The sequence below is a fragment of the Macrotis lagotis genome, chromosome X (genome assembly GCF_037893015.1).
Source record: "Macrotis lagotis isolate mMagLag1 chromosome X, bilby.v1.9.chrom.fasta, whole genome shotgun sequence".
Lineage (NCBI taxonomy): Eukaryota > Metazoa > Chordata > Mammalia > Peramelemorphia > Peramelidae > Macrotis > Macrotis lagotis.
Window position 1 is genome coordinate 497,656,450 of NC_133666.1, and position 21,694 is coordinate 497,678,143.

Sequence of the window (21,694 nt, forward strand, 5' to 3'; positions counted from 1 at the left end):
GAGCCTGAGAAAGTCTCTTCCATCCCTTTAAATTCTACTGTGATTTTAAATAGCAATAGGAAGTTTTGAGGTTAGAAAGAATATCCTTAACAGGGGATCGTTAAATAATTTCTCTTTTTATCCTTCAGTAAACAATGATTTACACTTTAACACAGGAATTAGACCTATTTACTAGTATGGGTAACTCTTAGATGAGAAAATTCCCTCTATCAGCTTATTAAGGTCTCAGAGTATTGCTTAAGTCATCAGTCAACTAGCATTTTTGATGTGTCCTAAATGCCAAACACTGGCGATACAAAGAAAAGCAAAAGATAGTTCCTGCTTTCAAAGAGTCTACAGTTTAATGGGGGTAGACAACATGCAAACAGTTATATAACAGGATAGACTGGGGATTATCTCAGAGAATTTATTACATATAGGGAATGAGGCAAAGGGATGTAAGTGTCTAGGACACTAGTCCTAATGAGAATATTAACTTGGATGATGGTATGCTCAGCAGAATAGGAAAATACAGAGAAAGGACAGTTTTGAGGGATATAAATAGGCTTGATTAGGAATATGTTGAGTTTGAGAAGTTAATGGGAAATCTAGGTGATATCTAGTAGTGACTAGAGAATCAGAACTGGAATTTTGGTGAAAGATTAGTAATTGTTATATATAGGTAGAGGAGTCATCTTTGTAAAAATGATAATTGAACACTGCCACCCCCCCCATCTATTATGGATTCTGACCCAGAAAGGACTTTAGAGGTCATTGAGCCCAACACCCTTGGAGACACATGTTGAAAAACAGAAAGGAATACAGACTTTAACAAAATAGTAATAACAATGACTTTTGCTAGCCTCTTCACAGTCTGCAACTACTGTTGCTTTTGTTTATTACTCAGTTGCAGCCCAAGCATATATTATTTTTGTCAGTGTTTCTACTCTGAATCCCTTTGTGTTTCTTTTTAATCCTCTTTCTTGCTATTTCTAATCATTCAATAATATTCCAATTTCATGGGCAGAATACAATTTGCTCAGCTGAATTTTTTTTCATCTCTTTCTTTTCTTTTGAAAATAATTCAAATTATTTTGAAACTGTTGAATAGAAGAGCCTAAAAGAAATCTATAGAGGAGTAGAGGTAAAAATGAAATAAGTGTGTCCGGAGGATAGAATAGTATTACATCATTATCTCAAATTTCCCAAGGCAGAGTAGTGAGTCTACCAGAATACAGCCAATAGATTGTTTCTAGTATAGCCCTTTCTACCACCTGCCTCCTCACTTTTCCTAGAAGACTAGGTTGAATTTAAGGTTGGATCCAAAGAAGTAAATTATTAAGACAACGTGGTTCTAATTTATTGTCTTTTTTCTGCCATAATTTTGTATCCAAAGAAATAAATTATTAAGACAACATGGTTCTAGTTTGTTGTCTTTTTCTGCCATAATTTTATTTATAGGCATAAATGCTTTTTAAAGGAAACAATTACAAAATTGCTGGTCAAACAGTTTCTAATATGATGGCCCAGGGGAACTATTTCTGATGAGGTTCAGGCAGTTTAGAATTTGTGTTTCAGAGAAGATTCTATTCTATATGATATGTCTAATTTTTGCTTTGAACTTTTTAGAACTGAATAATATGGTTATTCTAAAAAAAAGAATTAAGAAAGTAAAAATAAAACTGTGTTTTTTTTTCATCCATTATGAAGAGGAATTCTTCATATTCATTCCCTAGAGAAATATATAGGTAAATCTTACGTTTCTGTTGAAATTTAGATGTTATTTCATGACCTATCAGTACTTTGTATACTGCATCAGGGAGCCTACATGTTAATCAACTTTCCAATTGGGAGTGGTTATATATATTTGCTCATTTGTCCTGTGTCATGCTGTAAATATACATTTTTATATTTAATAGATGCATATATATATATTTCTGCATATACTTATCTTTCTAAATGTATTGGAAATTGATTCTCCCTAATTTCCCTAGGGTGGAAGTGTAACAGCCTCTTATGAATATATAGTCCTACTCTGAAACATCGTTTCCTTTGTCTTTTCAAGATGAGTTTGCTTTGTTGCCTAGACTTTCCTTTGGGAAAGATAATTTCAATGCTGTTTTTAATAAGTCATTACCTGAGAGTAGATGCATTTCTATCTGTTTCTTTTCTGCCTCTCTTTCTCTGTCCTCTTTGTTTCTCTTCTTTTTCTTTTTTGTCTGTCTTTCCTCTGTCTTTCAAATTAGTTCAATTTCTAGTGATTAAATTCAATAAGAAATCTCTTAAAGGGTCTATTGGGAGCAGAATGCTATGATAGATGCTAGAAGGGATGTAAAACTTAGTTCCTATGCTCAGGATGATTATATTCTAGCTTAGTACTTTGTGGAAGACTATGTGGTCACTATTAAGTATGGGAAAGGCCTGAAAGAACGGAGATTGATCAAAGACTTGGAAAATACAAGATGAAAGAGGGGTGGGTCTAGCATAAGTGAAAAAGTAGAAGGAAGGGAAGATGTGGTCAGAAATTAGAATTTTAAAGTGAAGGATTTCAGAGCTAATATACTTCTCTTGAACAAGAATTATAGGATTTAGAGTTCAGTCCTCATGGTGTCAACTTCTTCATTTCATACATGATTCACAAGAGAGTAAGTATTCACACCAGATAGTATATATTAGAGGCAGCATTTGAATTCACATCCTCTGATTTCAGAACCATTGTCCCAGAGTCAGCCTAACATTCTGCTCTCTTGTGCATTTTAATCTGTAGCTAAAAGGATCCATTGAGATAGCATTTTGTTATTATTTCATTGAAGAGCAGTGAGCAGGATCAGAGGTCTACCCAAAGATGATCAAATAATAGCAGTTCTGAATACCTGATGTCTTGGTCCAAGTGATAAAATTCCAAGTGCAATGCTTTAAATACGATGGTTCTGCATATGAAATAAAGTTCTTTGATGACTCTTTCTCTTCCTTTTGGATTTAGCTTGAGTACAGAGAAAGCTTTGATTTCCATTCATATTGTATTCCTAACTTTGTCCCATCTGTTCAGACTTTTTGTCTTTGGTCTGTGAGTGTAAGTGAGAAGAGAAAAGAATATAGCCAGAGGAAATTGGATCACCAGCAAATATTCTGTTCAAACTTGTCACGAAGTCATAAAAAATCCTTGTCAAATCCTTTTTTTCATAGCATTTATTGCCTCCTCTCTGCTCAGATGAGCTTATTCTTTAACAGAATTATTTTGCTGCAGATAAGTCATTTAGAAATGATCTCTTAATAAGCACAGAGCCAGGACAGCATATTATTATCAAATGAGCAAAGATAGTCAACTCCTTCACTCCTCTGTCTTTAGAAATCAAAGGAAATCTCACATCACATTTACTATGGGCTTATATCTATATGGAAGGGAAGCTAAAGGAAGCCTTAGTTTTCCAAAGTTTCAGATGAATATTGATTTACCTGACCACATTTAAATGAATGAATTCTCTTCACTCTCTTTACAAGCTACCCATCCTTGAAAAGTCAACTCAATTGCCATACCCTTCCTTGATCTTCTTTTGGTATCTTGGACTCTCATATGACATTGGTAATTTCAGAGAGTTGTCATAAAGAAAATTTGCCTCCTCTAACCCCCATATATATATATATGAGAGTCAGCTGGTTGAAACAGGCCCCGCTATAAAGTAAGATGTATGTTCTAGTGAATTTTATATTGAAACACATTTCCAGTCTCCATGCCTTTGCTTTACCAGATAACATGGCTGGAATGTACTTCCTCTTTACCTCCACTTGATGGAGTCCCTCTCTTCTTTTAAGATACAGCTAAATCAACATCTTGTACATGAAGCCCTTTCTGACCTAACCAAAACAAATGCCTTCCCTCCTAAACTACTTTGGACTTATTAACTTTGTGTAAATTTGTATTAATTCACTTTATATTAGTGCTGTGTGTGTGTGTATGTATATGTATACACATATTTTCATATGTACTTGTCTCTCCAATTAGAATGCGAGCTCCTTTTTTAGGAGGGACTACTTGTTTCTTGTTTCTTTTTCTTTTATTTCTTTTTTTTTTTTTTGGTACTTGTATCTCTATTCCTAGCACAGGGCTAGGCACTGGGTAGGTAATTAATAAATACTTGTTGATTAATCGAAAATATCCTATAATATACATAATGATCCCTTCTTCAAAGTATGAACTTAAAAAGTTCAAATATGGGGCAGCTAGGTCAGAAGGCCCTTAGTTCAAATTTGGTCTCAGATAGATAATAATTACCTAGCTGTGTGACCTTGAGCAAGTCACTTAACCCCACTGCCTTGTAAAAACTTTTTTAAAAGTTCAAATTTAATGTTTTCTACCTCATGACCACATCTTTTATATTTTCTTCTCCAGCTCATGAGGAAATGGGGAAACCAAGGCAAAAGGGTAAAATGAATTCCTTGGAAATTTCTGAGGCTGGATTTGATCTTATTCCTTACTAGAGTATAAACTCCATGATGTAAGTTCTGTGAATTATCTGAAGTTTGGATCTTAGCAAAGTGATTTGTACAAAAGAGGCATTTAATGTTTGCTGAGACATGTAAGTCACATCTCAATGTGCATCAGTAGAGAGCTAGAACCAGATTGTAACCTCAAAAGGGCAGTGGCCCCATTGACATTGTACTCTGACTCCAGTATTTCTGTATTTATATTAAGAATGTAAAAAGAATATGCTTCAGGTATCAATTCAAACCAAATCATGAAATTCCTGGGAAGGTCCAAATGACTTATTTAAGAAAAAAGAAAGAGAGATAAGTATAGTATGTAGTGGAAAGAAGGAGCTATAACCCAATACAGTAGGGTTAGAAACCAGGCAATTGGAAATTGCCCACTTACCTGTGGGACTATAGGCTAGTCACTCCTGATTTTTTTCCTCTTGTGTAAAATAAGTTGATGTATCTTTAAACTTCCTTCTAGCTATAAGAGTTTATAATTTTATGCAAAAATAGCACATTTACAGGTAGCTAGATGGAGCAGTGGATAGAGCACCTGCCCTGGAATCAGGAGAATCTGAGTTCAAATCTGACCTCAGACACTCAATAAGTGTCTAGCTGTGTGACCTTGGACAGGTCACTTAACCCCCATTACCTTGCAGAATCTAAAGTGCACACATACACACACAACACACACAAAATGGAGTGGGGGCAGGAGAGACTTTGTGAAAGCCAAGTTCTAAGTTTGTCACAATGTGTTTAAAACTAAACATGACTTAGCAATGCAGCCTTGAAGTTTAAAAAAGATTTTAGGAAGCATATTTCATTCCAGACAAGAGTGAGATCTATTGGCCAGATTTTTCTCAGACAAATGCCTTGCCTAGGTCCCTATAATTAAAGCATGATACTGAGGGCTCAGAGCAAACAACCAAAAAGATTATTTTTTAAAATGGACCTATTTAGGAAATGATAGAGAAATTGTATAAATTAGGACTGAGGAGAAAAGAAATGATAGCTTTTTATTCTGTATGAGATAAAATGAATAGATTTTCCATTTTTTTTAGTACAAGCCAGACCAGATGCAACAGATGTAAGTTGTAACAGGAAGTCTGCTTATTTATCATTTCCTGACTATCCTTTGATATATTCTCTAAAGTTTTCTATCTTTTATTTTGGTAAAAATGAAATAAATACCTTAAATCATAGGAATAGTCTGGTCACTTGGTCCTAGACTTCAAGAAACAAGTTGACAAGAAAGGACAAATGCATTCACATGAAAAATTAATAACATAACCTCAAGAGCAGATGTAACATGGAGCAGTGTAATCAAGGCTTGAACTGAAGTCAGAGAACCTGAATGTCTTTGGACATGTTAATTAATTTTTCTGAATCTCAGTTTTCTCATCTGTAAAATGCAGGAGCTTGACTAGATAGCCTCTAAGGTATTTTTAAAGTTCTAAATCTGTGATCCTGTAGTCCTAGGTAGATGAAAGGCACCAAAATGTATAGATAATAAGGACATCAGGAAGTCATAGCTGGGTAAGATCACTGGCAGGGGAATTGAACAAAGTTTATAGAGTCCAATTTCTAATCATTTCATTAGGAATTGATATAAGTGACAAAAAAGAAAAGAAAAATCCACTGTTTCCTTGACATAAAAAGGGCTAAATTTGGGGAAACATAGAAGAAACTGGCTAGCTGGGCTCCCAACAGAAAAGAGAGGAGAGAGTTGGTCTTGAACTCAAGATTTCTAAACAATCATGATGTCTAAACATCTTTACCTTCTTCCAGTTTGGCATTAAAAAGTTTGGCAAATCTGAATCTAGGGAAGGCAGACCATTCTATAATAAATCAATTCAATAAATCATTTATCAAGTGCATATAGATGCAGAGAAGTGTGGTACGCAATGAAACAGCCAATGACCTGAAGCAAACCTAGTCAGCTCCTGCTACATAAATCAAAAAATACTGAGTAGAGAAAAAGTCATTTCAAGAATATGTGTGGTAATAATTTTGGGCAATAAGAAAAGCTTCTGTTTAGGAGGCAATGCTGAGACATACTGTGATATTGATTCAATGAGGCAAAGGTGAGGAGAGTGCATTCCAGAACCAAATAGATGCTCAAACACTGATTTGATGACCTGAACAACTTGATAAATTGGATGAAATAAATGGAGAGAAAGAGAATTCGAATATGTTCTTTACCCCATCCCCACTCTCAACTCCTTTCTCATTTGGCCCTTGTGCCCGATGCCTATCTCAGTTGTTAACATAAGATTTTTCTAGAAACTATTTTGATCTAGTATATACCTTACCCATCTCTAAGAAGCCAAGTTTCCAGGTGGCATAATTAAACATAGCTTTGGATTCAATGGAACCACTTTTCATCCTTGTATTCCCCTTTTTTTTTTTTTAGCTGCAATCATGAACTAATCATGACCTAATTCAGATAAATAGAACTATTCTATTGTCCAAGATGATTTCCCAATTTCCCCCATCCATTTTATGCCTTTGCCTTAGTTGCTCCCTCAGTATCCTTTTTTTTGACCTCCTGTTGGAATTCCTAGCAACACAGAATTCTTGCTCTTGGGTAGAGCATGGGGAATTTCTGAAATCTAAATACAGAAACAACTCCTCACCTCTCACCTCTTTCCAGGGTGCCATGGGCTTTAGATTTTTCAGAAAGCTCATTCTTCAAGGAAGATGGAGAGAAATCCTCAATCTTGTAAATTCCATTGGCATTGGTTAGGTTAAGATATCAGGTAAACAATTCATCCTTGGAGGAATAACCTCAAGGTTCAGTGTTTATAGCTTGAGACCTGGTATTCTTTGTCTTATTGACTTAGAGCTTTGACTTAGTTTCCATATTGCTCTTTCAACCAAATTCTATTTCAACCAAATTACCTCTTGTCTATGGAGGGAAGTGGTAGAATGTGATTAATTGATGCCAAAAATATACTGAATTCTGAATCACACAGGCAGGATTTTTTCCTATCCTGTCATATCAGTTAATTGTTGAACATTATAGAGAAGCTATGTTGGCTGGAGTTTTTATTATTTATAGCCCCTGTTGCAGCAATACCTTCCTTCCCACCCCCATTCATAAATAAGATCCTTAAAGTGAATTTGGTCCAAGTATATTCTTAGCCTTAGTTCATCTATTTCACAATGATGAGGGCAATTTTTTTGAAAGAGTAGCTAACTTGTGGCTATTTTGTTCTTTAGATGGATTTGTTTGGGACAAAGACATTAAAATTTCTTTTTGTTATCATCAAAGGAGAGCATATCTAACTCAGTTGAATAGGAGACAGGCAAAGTCAATGAAAGGTCTTTCATAACAGAAGGGAGAAAGATTATGACTTTACTCTTTACTCAATATAGAAACAACCATAAGATTGCAATTCAATATTGCCCTACTTAGATAATGATAAACTTCAATGAATTATAGGAGAAAGTGTTGACATGGAATTCAAAGAAGTTTCCCAATCCTGCCACTAAAATCCACCCAGAGGGAGAAGTAGCATGTTGGTCTTTTACCAAAACATATTTGGGAAACCGGAATAAGAAATAGAAATGTTCCTCTATGGAAAGAAATCAGCTTAAGACTATCATTATTATTATTATGCTATTTTCTTATCATGCCTTAGTGTATTGGGTAGTGGTATTGGATATTGTAAGAATGAGGACCTGAAAACTTTTGTTTTCTGATAAAATGTGATTTTACAAAGGTATATATTGACCTAGTATCACTTGAATTTTAATAACCACATGCTCCATCTACAGGATGACAAATAGCTCACTGAGAAGTGAAAAATTCAGCCAACCATCCAGATGTTTGGCACTGTGCAAAAAATAAAAGTAGAGATGGGTGATTGAATTTTTCATTTTTCATCAAGAGCTTTATTGCTGTAGAGATTTTGACTTAGTCTGGAATGAAAGCATGCTTAGTAAATGATTGGATGTATTATAAAGTTCAAATGCTTCATTTGACAGATAAGGAAAATGGTGTTCAACATCACATGGTTGGTGGCATTGGGACTTAAATCCAGATTTCTTCTAATTTAAATGTCTGGGCTCTTTTCTTCTTCAGCCCCTTTCTTACCCCCATTAAAAGAGATTGAATTTGTTCACACATTACTAAAGCTTTTATAACTACAAAAAGGGTAAAAGAAAATGCATTCTGCTTTCCAGCTGTTTCACTGGAGAGTAATCCTTTTTCAAGTTTAAGAGTCATAGGTTGGCTCTCTCTCATAGTACTAAAGGAAATGGTGTGATTTCTCTGTCATAGTAAAAGTTATTCAGTGTCCTGGAAAGCATTTAGGGAGATCACTTCTGTATTGTTTCATCTGGGAAAATGAGCCCTTAAAAGATAGCTATTTGATGGACATTCAAATGACAATAATAATTCAGTTTGATGCATAATCCAAGGCTACCTCAGGGTAAGACTCATTTTTAGGACACCAGCTACTATATTCTTCCTTCTAACTTCATTGAACTCTAGTCTCTGTAAGTTCTTAGCTTATCATTACATTTTTCCATAGTGACTATCCTACATTTCCACTGGGAAGATATAATGGTATTCTAGTTAGGGCAATTACAGTACAAATGTACCAAGCATTGCCAGTGCTGTGTGATCAGAGCTACAGAAAGAAGGGGGACTGAACATAATGGATGGTGACACAAAATATAATATTCCAAAATTTCAAAATTTTGATTTTACACAGTATAAACTGGGCAGATGGGTGGGTGGGAATTCCATAGAAGAGAGTATTTACAAAAGAATTGTTCATTGAATTGATCTATTATCAAGTTTCCCCATTGAATTTTGAATGGAATTAGAGTTATAAACAAACTTTTCAAGAAAATTGTATGAAATAAACCCAGCCACATTTGTTCTATCTACCACCAGTAGCCCAACCAATGCCGGTGGAATTCACAAGGTTGAGGATTTCTCTCCATCTTCCTTGAAGAGTAAGCTTTCTGAAAACTCTAAAGCCCATGACACCCTGGAAAGAGATGAGAGGTGAGGAGTTCTTTCTGTATCCTTTGGGCAACTGGTCCTTTGTATCTCTGTCTAGCATAGTCTCAGCTTAGGGTCAGAGTTCCACTTTTGACTCCTCATCCCCCATTTTCCACCCCCCAATCCTGTGTAGCAAAAAGGACAAATTCCAGTATTGATGTCTTTTTGTTCTAACATGTTACTCATAGTTGTCACTATATTTAACTAATCAATCCCATGGGGAAGGCTGTTAGAGGTAGACATCATGAGGTTGTAGAAAAAAAAATGGCTTGATTTGGCATAAGAGGAATGGGTTTGAATCCCAGCTCCATTAAGTAGCTGTGTGACTTGAGGCAAGTAACATCCTCTCTGAGCCCCATCTCATCTGTAAAATGAAAGTTCTGGACTAGAAGGGGGTCCTTATTGACTCTTAATCTGTGATCCCCCTTAGGTTCCCATCAAGCTTGGTGACCTTGGACACATTACTTAACCTCTCAGAACCTCAGTTTCTTCACCTGTAAAATGAAGAAGATTGAACTAGACCTCTAGGGTCTCTTCTACTTTCCAATAGTTAAGACCCTGAACTTAAATCTGGAAAAGAAAGAATCCTGGGAAGTCTACTGAGCTACTTAGGCTGGGACCCTAGGGTTGGAATCAATTCAATTTACTGACAAAAGTCCCAGGGAAACCATATTCTGAAAACTAGTTTAGCAGTAGTCATTATTGTTGTTGTAATGATGATTATTATGCTAGAAAGAACATATGTTTACAAGGAAGGTACACATCTATTATTATTGTTTATTATCTTGAAGCTGTTAATTTACTGTTGGCCTTATGATCTGATACTTGAATCTTAGCAGGCAAGTCTACCCTGCAAGTTTGGTCCATCTTCTGATGGTAACTCCAATGCACTTCTCCACATTATTGTGTTTTTCCCAATTTGATTCTCAACTCCCCTGCCCAATTAAATTTTTTTTTTCTCCTCTTTAATGGCTTGTATGTTTATGATTCACTAATACCATTTGGGAATGAATCTGAACCCAGCATCCTCTGTCCTAGAACCAGGTCATAGTTACTAACCACTACATTTAGTGTTGTCTTGTACTTTAGGGTCTGGAACTGAGAAGTATAAGGGTTGTTTTAGGAATTCTCCCCTACCCCCACCTGGTCCACACTGTGCAAGAAAAGGAACTCAAGAGAAGCAAGCTATCTCGGTTCTTTCATTTTGGTAACACATAGCTTAGATATTCTGAGGCAGTTGTGATTTCAAAAAAAGAAAGTTGATGTTTTAAGGAGGTTTTGCAAAAGAACAGGCATTATACCAGAAAAGATGCTTAGAGATCATTAGCCCAATGCCATTATTTTACAGATGAAGATGTTAAACTATAAAGGTTAAAAAAGTGACTTCTTTTTGAACCACAAAGGTGGTTCAAACTCAGTTAATTTAGCTCCAAATTCACTGAGCATTTTCTCAGTGAACCACAGCACAGCACAGTATTCTCTATCTGACAGTCTCAACTCTTGCCTTTTTGGTTGGATATAATGGTCATCTATAGCACAGGCATTAGTTCTGGGCTAGTTGCTGGAGGAAGAGCCAAGGAATTTACCAGGAAGGGAACCAAGTCAAGGATTTGAGACTAGTTCAATCCTACTTGGGTAAAGTCTGGAAGAAAAGAACTATAGGGTTCTTCTTTCTTTCTAAGCACTGAACTAACCCAGGGAAAATAGGAAAAAAGGAAAGGAGAGAATGCATGAGAGCAAGTAATCAAAGATATATTCATAGGTAGAGAGACAGTGGAGAAAGAGAAAAGAAATTAGAGCCAGAGAGACAGAGAGCAGCAAAAGGAGACAAAGTCAGATCACAGAGAAACACAGAAATGGAGTCGAGAGAAATAAAGACAGAGGCACAGAGAGATAAAAGGAAGACAGAGTAGAAAGAAATAAAGATAGAGATATAGAAACAGAGAGATGGATCAGAGAGAGCCAAAGAGAAAAAAAAGAGACAGGAAATAGGAAGATAGGGTGAAGACAGAGACAGAGACACAAAGTCAGAGAGAAAAAAAAGAAAGAGGAGTAAGACTGAGAGTAAGTGAAAAGACAAGAAGTAGGTAACCAAAAAGACAGAGGGGTTGGCTCAGAGAAGAAAAAGACAGGAAAAGATCTCAAAGAGCATTTTCAGTTACTATATGATGTAGCCTATTTTATTGTAACTGTGACAATCACCAGAGACCTAGGACTTGCAGTGAGTGTTAGAATAGTCCTATGCTTTTCATGAACATGGCCTCTTGTACATTGTCTTATTTGGATTTCATAAGAACTCTATAAAATAGGCAAGATACATATCATTATCCCCATTTTACAGATTAGCAGAGAGTATAAGTGTCAAGGGTCAAACAGGAGAACAAACAATCAGGACTTGATACTTGTGATCTTAGGAAAGTCACCTGCCATCTCTGAGTCTCATGTTTGATATGGCTGGTCTAGATGATCTCTGTATTCTCTCTTACTTTTAAATCTCTTGATCAGAACCTAAGTTCCTCTCTCTGTTCATTGTATGACATTGACTCTACTTTCTAAATTTATAGAGATAAAATTCATTAATTACTTTTAAATATGAAGCTATTATATTTAACAATATTTTTATAATGATCACTTTTTCCTCTTAAAATAATGTATTAGCATCAAAATTGGATTTCCAACTGGAACCTAAGAAATACCAAACAAGTTTCTCAGTTTTCTTACTTTTTATACATATAGTACTTTCCCAGTTTCTCCACAGTTAAGGCAATTTTAAATCTAAAATATATTCTTTAAAAACTTCCCTAATATCAGACAAGTGGGTTTGGCTCAAGTTTAAAATCCATCTCTGATATTTGTTGCCTTTATCGTCTTGGGCTTCCTGAGCCTTCGTATAATTGAATAAGAGAGTTGAATTAGATGATCTCTGACATCTTTTTGCCCTCTAGAGCTATGATCCTTTGTAATTGAGAGATGTAGTTGAAAGACTTTGGAGTTGGAGTGAGGAGAGATGAATTGGAATTCTGGGCCTACCAGTTTAATACCTGAATGACTTCAGAAAAACTTCCAGTCTGGGGGTTTCCAGTCTTTGTTCAATAGATTGTTTCCATCCCAGTTATATTTCTTTTTTTTCCCCATGCTTAGGACTCCCTTCTTTTATGGTCTATTGGGCTGAAAAACATTCATCCTCTGTTCTATACATCTTTACTGGGATCACCCTGCCTGTGACATCTGAGATAAGATACTAATTGGAGGGCTGTTATTTTTGCCCCTACATAGAAACCACCAGATTCTCTTGAGCTACCCTGGTTTTAAGAATGAGGATGGGAGTGATGAAAGTTTTGTAGAAAGACGTTCCCATTTCTTTCTCCTTCCAAGGCTCCTCAAGAAATCTGATTTCTTTCTCATCCATTTGGTTAATCACTGCAGACATTGGTAGCAGGGGTACTGAAAAGGATGAGTCCATCTCTAGTTTCTTCTTTACTCAATCATTCAACATGACCTCATAAAGCACCTACTACCAACAAGGGGTACAGTGGATAATACACATTACCTTGAATTAGAAAAATTTACCTGAATTCAAATTCAGTCTCACTTACTAGCTATTTGACCTTGAGTAAGTCATGTAAATTCTGTGTGACTTAGTTTTCTCAACTGTAAATGGGGATAGTAATAATACCTACCTTGCAGGTTTGCTGTGAGAATAAAATGAGACAATATTCATAAAAAGCACTCAGAACAGTGCTTTGGTATATCTCAATTAACATTTATTAAGCAAAAATTATGTAACAGGAACTGTGCTAAGTGTTGGGGTCTGGGGGGGAGGTTAGAAAAAAAGGCAAAAGATATTGCTGTTCACAGTCTAATAAAGGGGATAAATTAAAAATAATGATGTACAAACAAGAAAAATACAGAATATATTGATCATAATCTCAGAGGGAAGGCACTGGATGTCCAACCTTTTAGCAATTGTGGGCAATATTGTCCAGCAAAATCTTGTCAGTGGTTACATATAGAATTTAATATTTATTCATAACTAGAATATAATCCATATTACCAATAATAGTAGTAATAAAATGTAATAATAATGCATGAATGGGCTTTGAAGGCTGCATGTGGCCCGTGGGCTGTGAATTGGATACACCTAAAGGAAATTGGGTTTGGTATTGCTTGTTTTTGAGATTAGTCCAGATTGTACACTTAATTATAGAATTATCTGGAATCTGTAGATGGCTTTGTGCAAGATCATCTACAATGTCATGCCTGTTCCCTCATTTGTGAGACAGCTGGACAAGGTGGGGAAGGCAAGTATATGGGTGGGAAACAGTCTTCCTCTGTTGTTTGCTATCCCATGACTATGACTTCATTAGTCTCATGTGCCTACAAAATGCCTGGCAGAAAAATTAAAATAAATATGTGACCTATTTCTATTTTTCTATATAAGAAAAAAAAAGTTTATTTCTTGTAGATTTTATCAGTGTTTGTTTGAAAACCAAACACCTTTTATTGGTAGAATTGGAAAACCAAGAAGAAAAAAAAATCAAAGGATGTGGAACTGGATAGAATCTTGGAAGTCACTCAGTCCAACCTCTTATAGATGAAGAAACTGATGGTCAAAGAGGCTAAGGGATTTAGTCCAAGGTCCCATAGATACTCTGACTCTAAATTGAATGATTTTTCATTATACTGTACTGGTTTTTGCATACCAGACTATGACATTCTCTAAGGTTATTTAGGATAGGACTCCCAAGATACATTATATCATTTTCTTTAGCTCAGGGTTACAGAAACATCAGGAAAATACATTCTTCTTCACCCCCTTTTAAGATTTAGAAGGAAGAAGTAGATTTTAAGGTGTCTAAAAATCTATGGTTATTACACTGAGGTGAATTTATATAATGTATGAAATAAATCTGTTTTATATATATATATATATATATATATATATATAAACCAATCAACTTTAAAATATTAAATTACTGGGTTTCTCAAAGTAGTTTGATAACTACTTTTTTTTAAGAATAATGAGATGAGCAATCAGAAATTAAACTGTCTTTCCATTGCCTAGTATTAAATCATTAACCCCATAGAGAAAACCAGTGAAATTGAACAGGACTATTTGGTAAATATACCAGTAATTCTACTTCTAGCTGAATGAGTCTTGAATCTCTCTCTCTCTCTCTCTCTCTCTCTCTCTCTCTCTCTCTCTCTCTCTCTCTCTCTCTCTGCCTGTCTTTCTGTCTCTCTCCCATCCCACTAATGGAAACTAGGTCTTCTTGCTTTGTCTAGGCCTCTTATGACATAACCCTGTTCTGAATTTCTTTTGACTTTTTGAGATGAACAGAAGCAACTAGAAGGTTCTTCTACATTTGGGATTCTCATAGTACTGTTTAATAAATTATTGTCTGAAAAAGAGAACAGATCTGTCTCTGTGTCTTTCTTTGTCTCTCTCTCTCTCTCTTTGAGAAGAAAGAGACTTTGAGGCATAAGGGTCTGAGTATAAATTGCAGACCTGCCATTTACTTCTAGTATAACCATGAGTAATTCAAAACCTTTTGGATCTCAGTTTTTCTCATCAGTAAAATAAAAAGGCTTGACTGGATTATCATTTATGTCTCTTCCAGGTCAATTCATATTATCCAATGAAATTGTCTGTAATTTATACCCTTAGAGAGTTTCTAGGGTGACTAAGAGGTTAGCCCCATATTCACAAAAGCTGGTCTGTATCAGAGGCTAGAACTGAACCCAAGTCTTTCTGACTCGAAGGCTAACTTTTTATGTACTTCACTAGGCTACCTCTCATTGCCTTTCATGATAGAGAAAAATATTTATTTGGAGAGCTGACTATAAGGTCATTCATTCATAAATTATTCAGTAAGTATTTATTGTGCTACTACTATGAAAGGCAGTATGTTAAGAATAAGAACATGAGCATTTTATAATGCAAATTAGTACTGAACAGCTTGAAAACAAATGTTGTTAAAAATACAGCCATAATGACAATTATTTGAATACTCTGAATTGTTGAAATGAACAAAAACAATGATTGTAAATACATAAAGGAATCTGTGATACATTCTGATTTAAGCTTATAGAAGTAATTAGAGGTTAGACCCTTACAACCAGCAAATGCCCTTCTCTTCTTCTAAATAGTTGATATATCTTGAGGTCATAAAAATACAACTTGAAACCCAAGGAAGTTGTCTGGTTTCCTGGATGAATTTTTTTTCTTTGTTGTTTTTGTTACACCAAATAAAGTGATTAAAAAAAGTATGCAATTAGTACAACATTTCTGTTAAACAGTTTAATAAATGCACAAGCTTATTATAAAGCAAAGGATCAAATTAAAATCACATTGTAATACAATAACTACAGAGCTAGTACCATTAAATACAGAGGTCATTTACATGCTTGCCATTTAAACAGCAAATATACCCAAATAAACAGCCAATACAATGACAATCAAGTCTGTTTTAACAGTGTTCTATTTAAATAACAATAGGCAACTAAGGTAACGGAAAGATACAGTCAATTTCTGGCAATTGAGTCAAAGATTTGGGTAACCACTGATTAATAACTTCTTTAAGATGATATTACTTCACAGGGAAATTCAGTAAGAAACTTCAAAAATGTCTATATGAGACTGGGGGATAAAATAACATTCTATACATTTCTTACTTCAAAAAGATTTTCATGGCAATCATCTGGCAAACACATGCTTTGACTAACCACTTTAGCCCATTTAATTGTGGGATTCCCTCTGGTGTTTTATATACTACTCTACTGGAAAGAAGAGAATGAAACCTGGTAGATGAAATCATTATTAGCAGAAGAGCAAACAAACTAAAAAAACAACAAAAATAATTGCTTAAAAATGATAGATGTTGTTCCACTTATGAAGCAGCAAAATGAGAAGATGACAAATAGACTGATGAAACTAAACTTGGGAATTTATACTGAAGTGATCTGAAATCACAAATGAGTTTCAAAAATGATGTCCTTTAAGCTATTTTCAAATGCTAAAATGTTCCATGCAACAAAGTTTACAACAAGGTTAACATGATGTTAACAATAAGGGATTATGGAATTAAAAACCAACTAGGGTGGGGCATGGAAATAAATCAGGAAAAAAATTCAAGTAAATTAATTTGCAAGGATACTTTTCAAATTGACTATATTTTGACAGAATTTTTTAAAAATGAAAATGTTTTTATTCCATGTTCTTAAATTCACAAAGACATATTATAACAACATAAAACATAAAGTACTGGAAAGAGGCTTACTTTAACAGAGATTTTAAGGAAAATAAAACCGAGTTGAGAAAGATATGTTCAGCTTAAAGGCTTTTCTCCCTACCCCAATACAAATGTAGTTTTAAGAGGAAAAATAAGTCACTTAAAAATGATGGGGAATGTGTATGCCTTGTATTTTGATGTATTAATTGTTTGAGTGTTGTTGTATCACACACAATATTACCTAGGGGCAATAATTATGATTTTATCTGATTTGTCTCAAAGGGAAAAAAACAAACCCAGTTTCTATATGTAATATTTCATAGTTTTTGTCATGTTTGGACTGAGTAGTATGAAGCCAATTAGCATGGCATTTGGAATGGGGGGGCATACAATGAAAAAGATAGATAATTGAAGTTAGGGGAAGCAATCTCCTTCAATATAAAAGCCAAGTAAGTTTTATTTTTACCCCAAACTCCTACCCATTCTTTGTATTGTTCCAACATTCCAGCAGATGGGAGAAGCTCTTTCCTCAAAGGAACAAGAGTCATTCTTTTCCTTTCTCTTACAACAAAGGGGGTTGTTATGTGCTAAGCCTGCTTCAACTCTGCCTATCAAAAGAAAATGCCTAATCAGGGAATTTGTAATGCATTTTCCCTGAATGTCAACTCTCTTTGGCCTCACAAAGAGCAAGTGTTGTTAGGACATTCCATGTTCCTGGTGTGGGTAGTTCTGAAACATGGCACCAAGTGGCACCATGATACTATTATTGGGAGGGTAGTGGAAGAGGGCAGGGCAAAACAAACAAACCAACAAATCAACCCCTCTTCAGTGCCTTAGTGCAAAATCTTGACATTAGGAAATTTCTTCTAATCAACAAAACATCAATCCTCTCAAAACCTCTCTGCAATAAATATCTTTTTAACAAATAGGTAGCTTGCAGTTCTATCGTAAAGTGGTCTTTGCAGATTCTTAGCTATTATAGTCATTCATTTTTATAAAGGCTTTTACAAAAGACCAATGTGCTGATATGGTTAGTGACCTCAGCTACCCTTTCCAGTTTTGGAAACTTTGAAGACTCTCTAGAATATTGTCCTATCAGCAAGACTAATAATTAATATGGTCCTATTTTCATTTTCCAAGGAGAACAACAAACAACACCACGACTCTAATTGCTCATCACCATGAATAACACTAGAATTTCACAATGGCTCTGTGAACACAGCTATATTGAACTCATTTTTTCACTATTCAAAATAAGCAAGGAAGCCAAAGCATAAGAATCAAGTTTAACTAAATATTGCCAGTATGTCTATATGCTTTCAGCAAAGATGCTCCATTGAACTGTCTAACTATGTGTGTTCAATGAACTTGCATGTTTCTTTTAACAAAGTACTGATGTTCTTGGTTGATGGTTCAAAAATCATCCACAACAGCCAATATTCCACAGTTGCTGGAATTGGTATTTCAAACACTAAAAAGCCATTATTTTAAAGGATGTTTGATTTTTTTTTCCAAGAGCCAAAAAAGATCTGTTAGAAAGGTTTTGATTCATCCAGGATTATTTGGTCTTTTTTTGCATGAAGAATGACTCCTTCAGACATTGGTAGCATTCAAATGACCAATTACTGAAGCTTTAACCAGTTATGAGCACAGCATAGGCTTAAATCTTAAATGTATATGTATATGTACAGATTCATCTGAGGTACATTTTCACAAGGACTTATAAACAAAGCCACAATTTATATTTAGTTTAAACTAAACTATTTAAACCAGAACTGAAATTTATTTTCTAATATGTAAGACCCAGCTGCTTAATTTTTCATGTGTAAGATTAAATAGTTTACTTGAGCTACAAAGAAAAATTTAATGTTCAAAACTAGCAGTATTCTTGAATACAGTACTTAGCATAACAGCAAGACTTGAGTTAGTCAAACTGAATCCACAGCAATCTATTGTGGTTTAAGAGTTATTCTTTGGAAACCATTGTAAATTGTCATCAAGTTGAAAAGTAGGTCAGATATCGTGACTACTGTTGCAGGGGGAGGGAGGCGGTCCAGTAAAGCCTCAGAAAAAACCTGCTTAAACAACCACTGTAGCATAGTAACCAGAAAATGAATTCAATAAGCAGTTGGGTTATTTTAAGTACAATTTACAAGTAAAAGAGATGACAGACACCAAGACCTGTTAAAGAAATGAATGAACTTAAGCCTTGGTGTTCCACTATAAAAATGAGATTGGCATGCATACATAAAGTCCAGTGTACACCTTTTACTGATTACAATGGACTTCTAATAGGCATACTCTGTTATATGAAGCACTGTAGCATGACTTTCAAAATCTTGAATCAAATTTTTAAAACTTTCAGTGTAGAATGACGGAAACTTCATCTTTGTAATTCAAAGATGCTTTCATATGCTACTCACCATAGTAATAACTACTATTAATCACCACCACAATGGTCTTTAGAGAGAGATGCTATTATTCATGAAGGAATTATATTTTTTGGTTGTTAAAATTCCTTCAAATCCCCCAAAGCAGTTCAATAAACTTGTCATAAACACAATATATACTCAGGAAAAAAGGTACATTTAAGAGACAGTTGTCAATACTCAGGCACTTATTTTGAGACAAACAAAAGCTCAGCATTCAGAAATCAAATGAAAATCACTTTAAAAAATGTGAACTGCTCTCTGGGAACCAATTCCTTAGTTCATAAAGACTGCAGACCTCTCAGTTCATTCTTGGAGCTCTTGGGCTAACACTACATGTCTCTAGCAGTATTCCTTTTTGTCTACTATATATTTTCACTCACTAATGACCACAATATTTATGGTTCAATTTATTGAATAATACATTTAAGAATAAAGTCTTGCTTTAAATACAACCAGATTATTTCCCCTTCCTTCCAGACAGATGAGAAAGAAAAAAGCAGATTTACATATAACATATCAGAGATTTCAGAAGTATATTCTACAGACCTCCAATTCTCCTTTTTATCATTGCAAAATCACAGGAAAACTGTCATCATTTGTTCTATAAAGCAATGGAGCTGAGAAAAGCATAGATGAGGACATGTTGGGAGTAGAAGAAAACTATCCCCCAAACCCCCAAAACACATGGTCATTTCTTTCTGCATTGCGCAAGGATCCCCTAGGTTCTATCTCCCTCTATAAACCAGGGATTCACAGTTCTCAGACGTTCTGAGTCTCACCCTGATTTCCAGTCTCACCAGGGAAGGACTGGATAAAAAGTGGAAATGCCCTGAGCAGCAAGCCAAGGACATTTCCTTGTGCTATTCTGTTCATTTGTTTTGTTTGATGATTTTTTTTTTGTTTTTGATTTTTTTTTTTAAAGCAAGGAGCAGCATTGCATAAAGCCCAGTGAGTCCCCACTGTCTGCTATTTAAATTAATTCTTGCTCCATGGTAGTGACTTAGTTCAACTACTTCCTTTTTTCTTTCTCTTAGCTTTCTTAATTTAAAAAATGAATGAGCATACATGTTGCTGTGGTCCCTCTAATCCTCAGAGCTCACCTTGCCTGAGGCCCTCCTGGGCACATCCCTGTCACCTCCAAAGAATCTGCCCAGTGAATCAAGTATACCCGTGTCTCTGTGCCTCGGGTTGAAGCCATGCCTAGCATGATCCATGGTACTTGCAGTTGCCAGGTATTTTGATCCGTGCCTCTGAGAAGATCTTTTCTGTGAAGCCATCAACTCTGAGCCTTCCAAAGCTGCTGTACTGTCTTCTTGGATGGTCTGAAGCTCATCTGACTCTGAGGGCCGATCTTTGAAGGTGTTGTCCTCCCTTCCCGGAGCATCTCGGGAAAAGAGGCGGATCAAGTGGGGGCGACTCCCGGTGTCAGCTGGGTTGGCCTCGGGCCAGGCATTCTTTGGGTCCGCTGTGCCCTTGGAGTCTGTCACCACTGTGTCCTTAGAGGAGGGTCCATTGTTCTGGTTCACATCTGCCTCTCCTGCAAACAACAAGGATGAGATATGAATAAGGCCTGTGAAAAACAGGGCGTTGGAACAATGTGGCTTTCTTTGACTTGTCTTGACTTAGTTATTTCATACAAAATCCATGGAATATGGATCATTGCAATGAAATTGTACCCCACCTCCTAAACTGTTTTTGGGAAAATTGTCCTTGTTGGGGATTTGGCAGAATTTTGCTTATGAATCAATGAGTAGGATGCAGTACCATTTCCTAATGAAACAAATACAACAGCTATCAAGCATATTCTCTACATTGCTGATGTAAGCAAATTCAGGCTGGTCAGACACATTGATAATTTCATATAATGGTTTTATATGATTATTGTTCAAAAATTACTCATACACACATTAAAATTAACAGCCTATTTAATAGAGTATCACATTGAACACTTGAAAGTTTCCCAGTTAAATATTCAACTTTCTATTTATTTTGACATTCCACTTTTGTGTAGCTTCAGGAAGAGGACACTTGGAATTTCTGGATCCCCCAAACTCCACTATTTGGCCTCTCTCATAGGAGAATTGACCATTCTTAGTGATTACCTTGGAATCTTCATCATGAAATTGGGTCAACTGGCAGAATTCAAGGGTGCCAGGGATTTTTCAGGTTGTTTCCACCATTTGTCAACTTACAAAAAATTATTTTATTTTTTTTTTCAAAACCTTATTTCTCCTGAGGACAAGCTCCTCAAAAGTTTTAGAGAAAGGAAGTCAATCTCAATTCATTTATGCTCTTCCTAGGCCTTTTGTTCTATAAAATTTATCTATTGGTTTCTACGCCTCAAATAATTCTATTCTATTTTAATAAAAGATAATCAGAAAACAATGCACTGGGAAGAAGGGTGCTTTTCTGGGACAACTCTTTCTCAAATTCAATAAAAATACTTCTAAGGGTGAGACAGTTCAAGAAATTCAATCCAATCCAACAAGTATTAAAAGCACCTTCTCTCCTGAGCATTGTGACAAATACTGAGAATAGAAAGACAAAAATGGAAACCTCTT

At 35.4% G+C, this 21,694-nt stretch overlaps 1 protein-coding gene across 13 annotated transcripts in view; it reads right to left on the reverse strand.

Annotated features, from left to right (window-relative positions):
• Positions 1–21,694, reverse strand: part of LOC141500000 (myelin basic protein-like) — a 198,436-nt gene that overhangs the window by 26,561 nt on the left and 150,181 nt on the right. For all 13 annotated transcript variants that reach the window (XR_012471821.1, XM_074202845.1, XM_074202842.1 and 10 more), the window contains one exon: positions 20,234–20,670. Coding sequence is in view for 12 of the 13 variants with exons in the window: in XM_074202845.1 (XP_074058946.1) it covers positions 20,234–20,670 (437 nt within the window). In the remaining variant the exon portion in view is untranslated. The remainder of the gene's footprint in view (positions 1–20,233; positions 20,671–21,694) is intronic.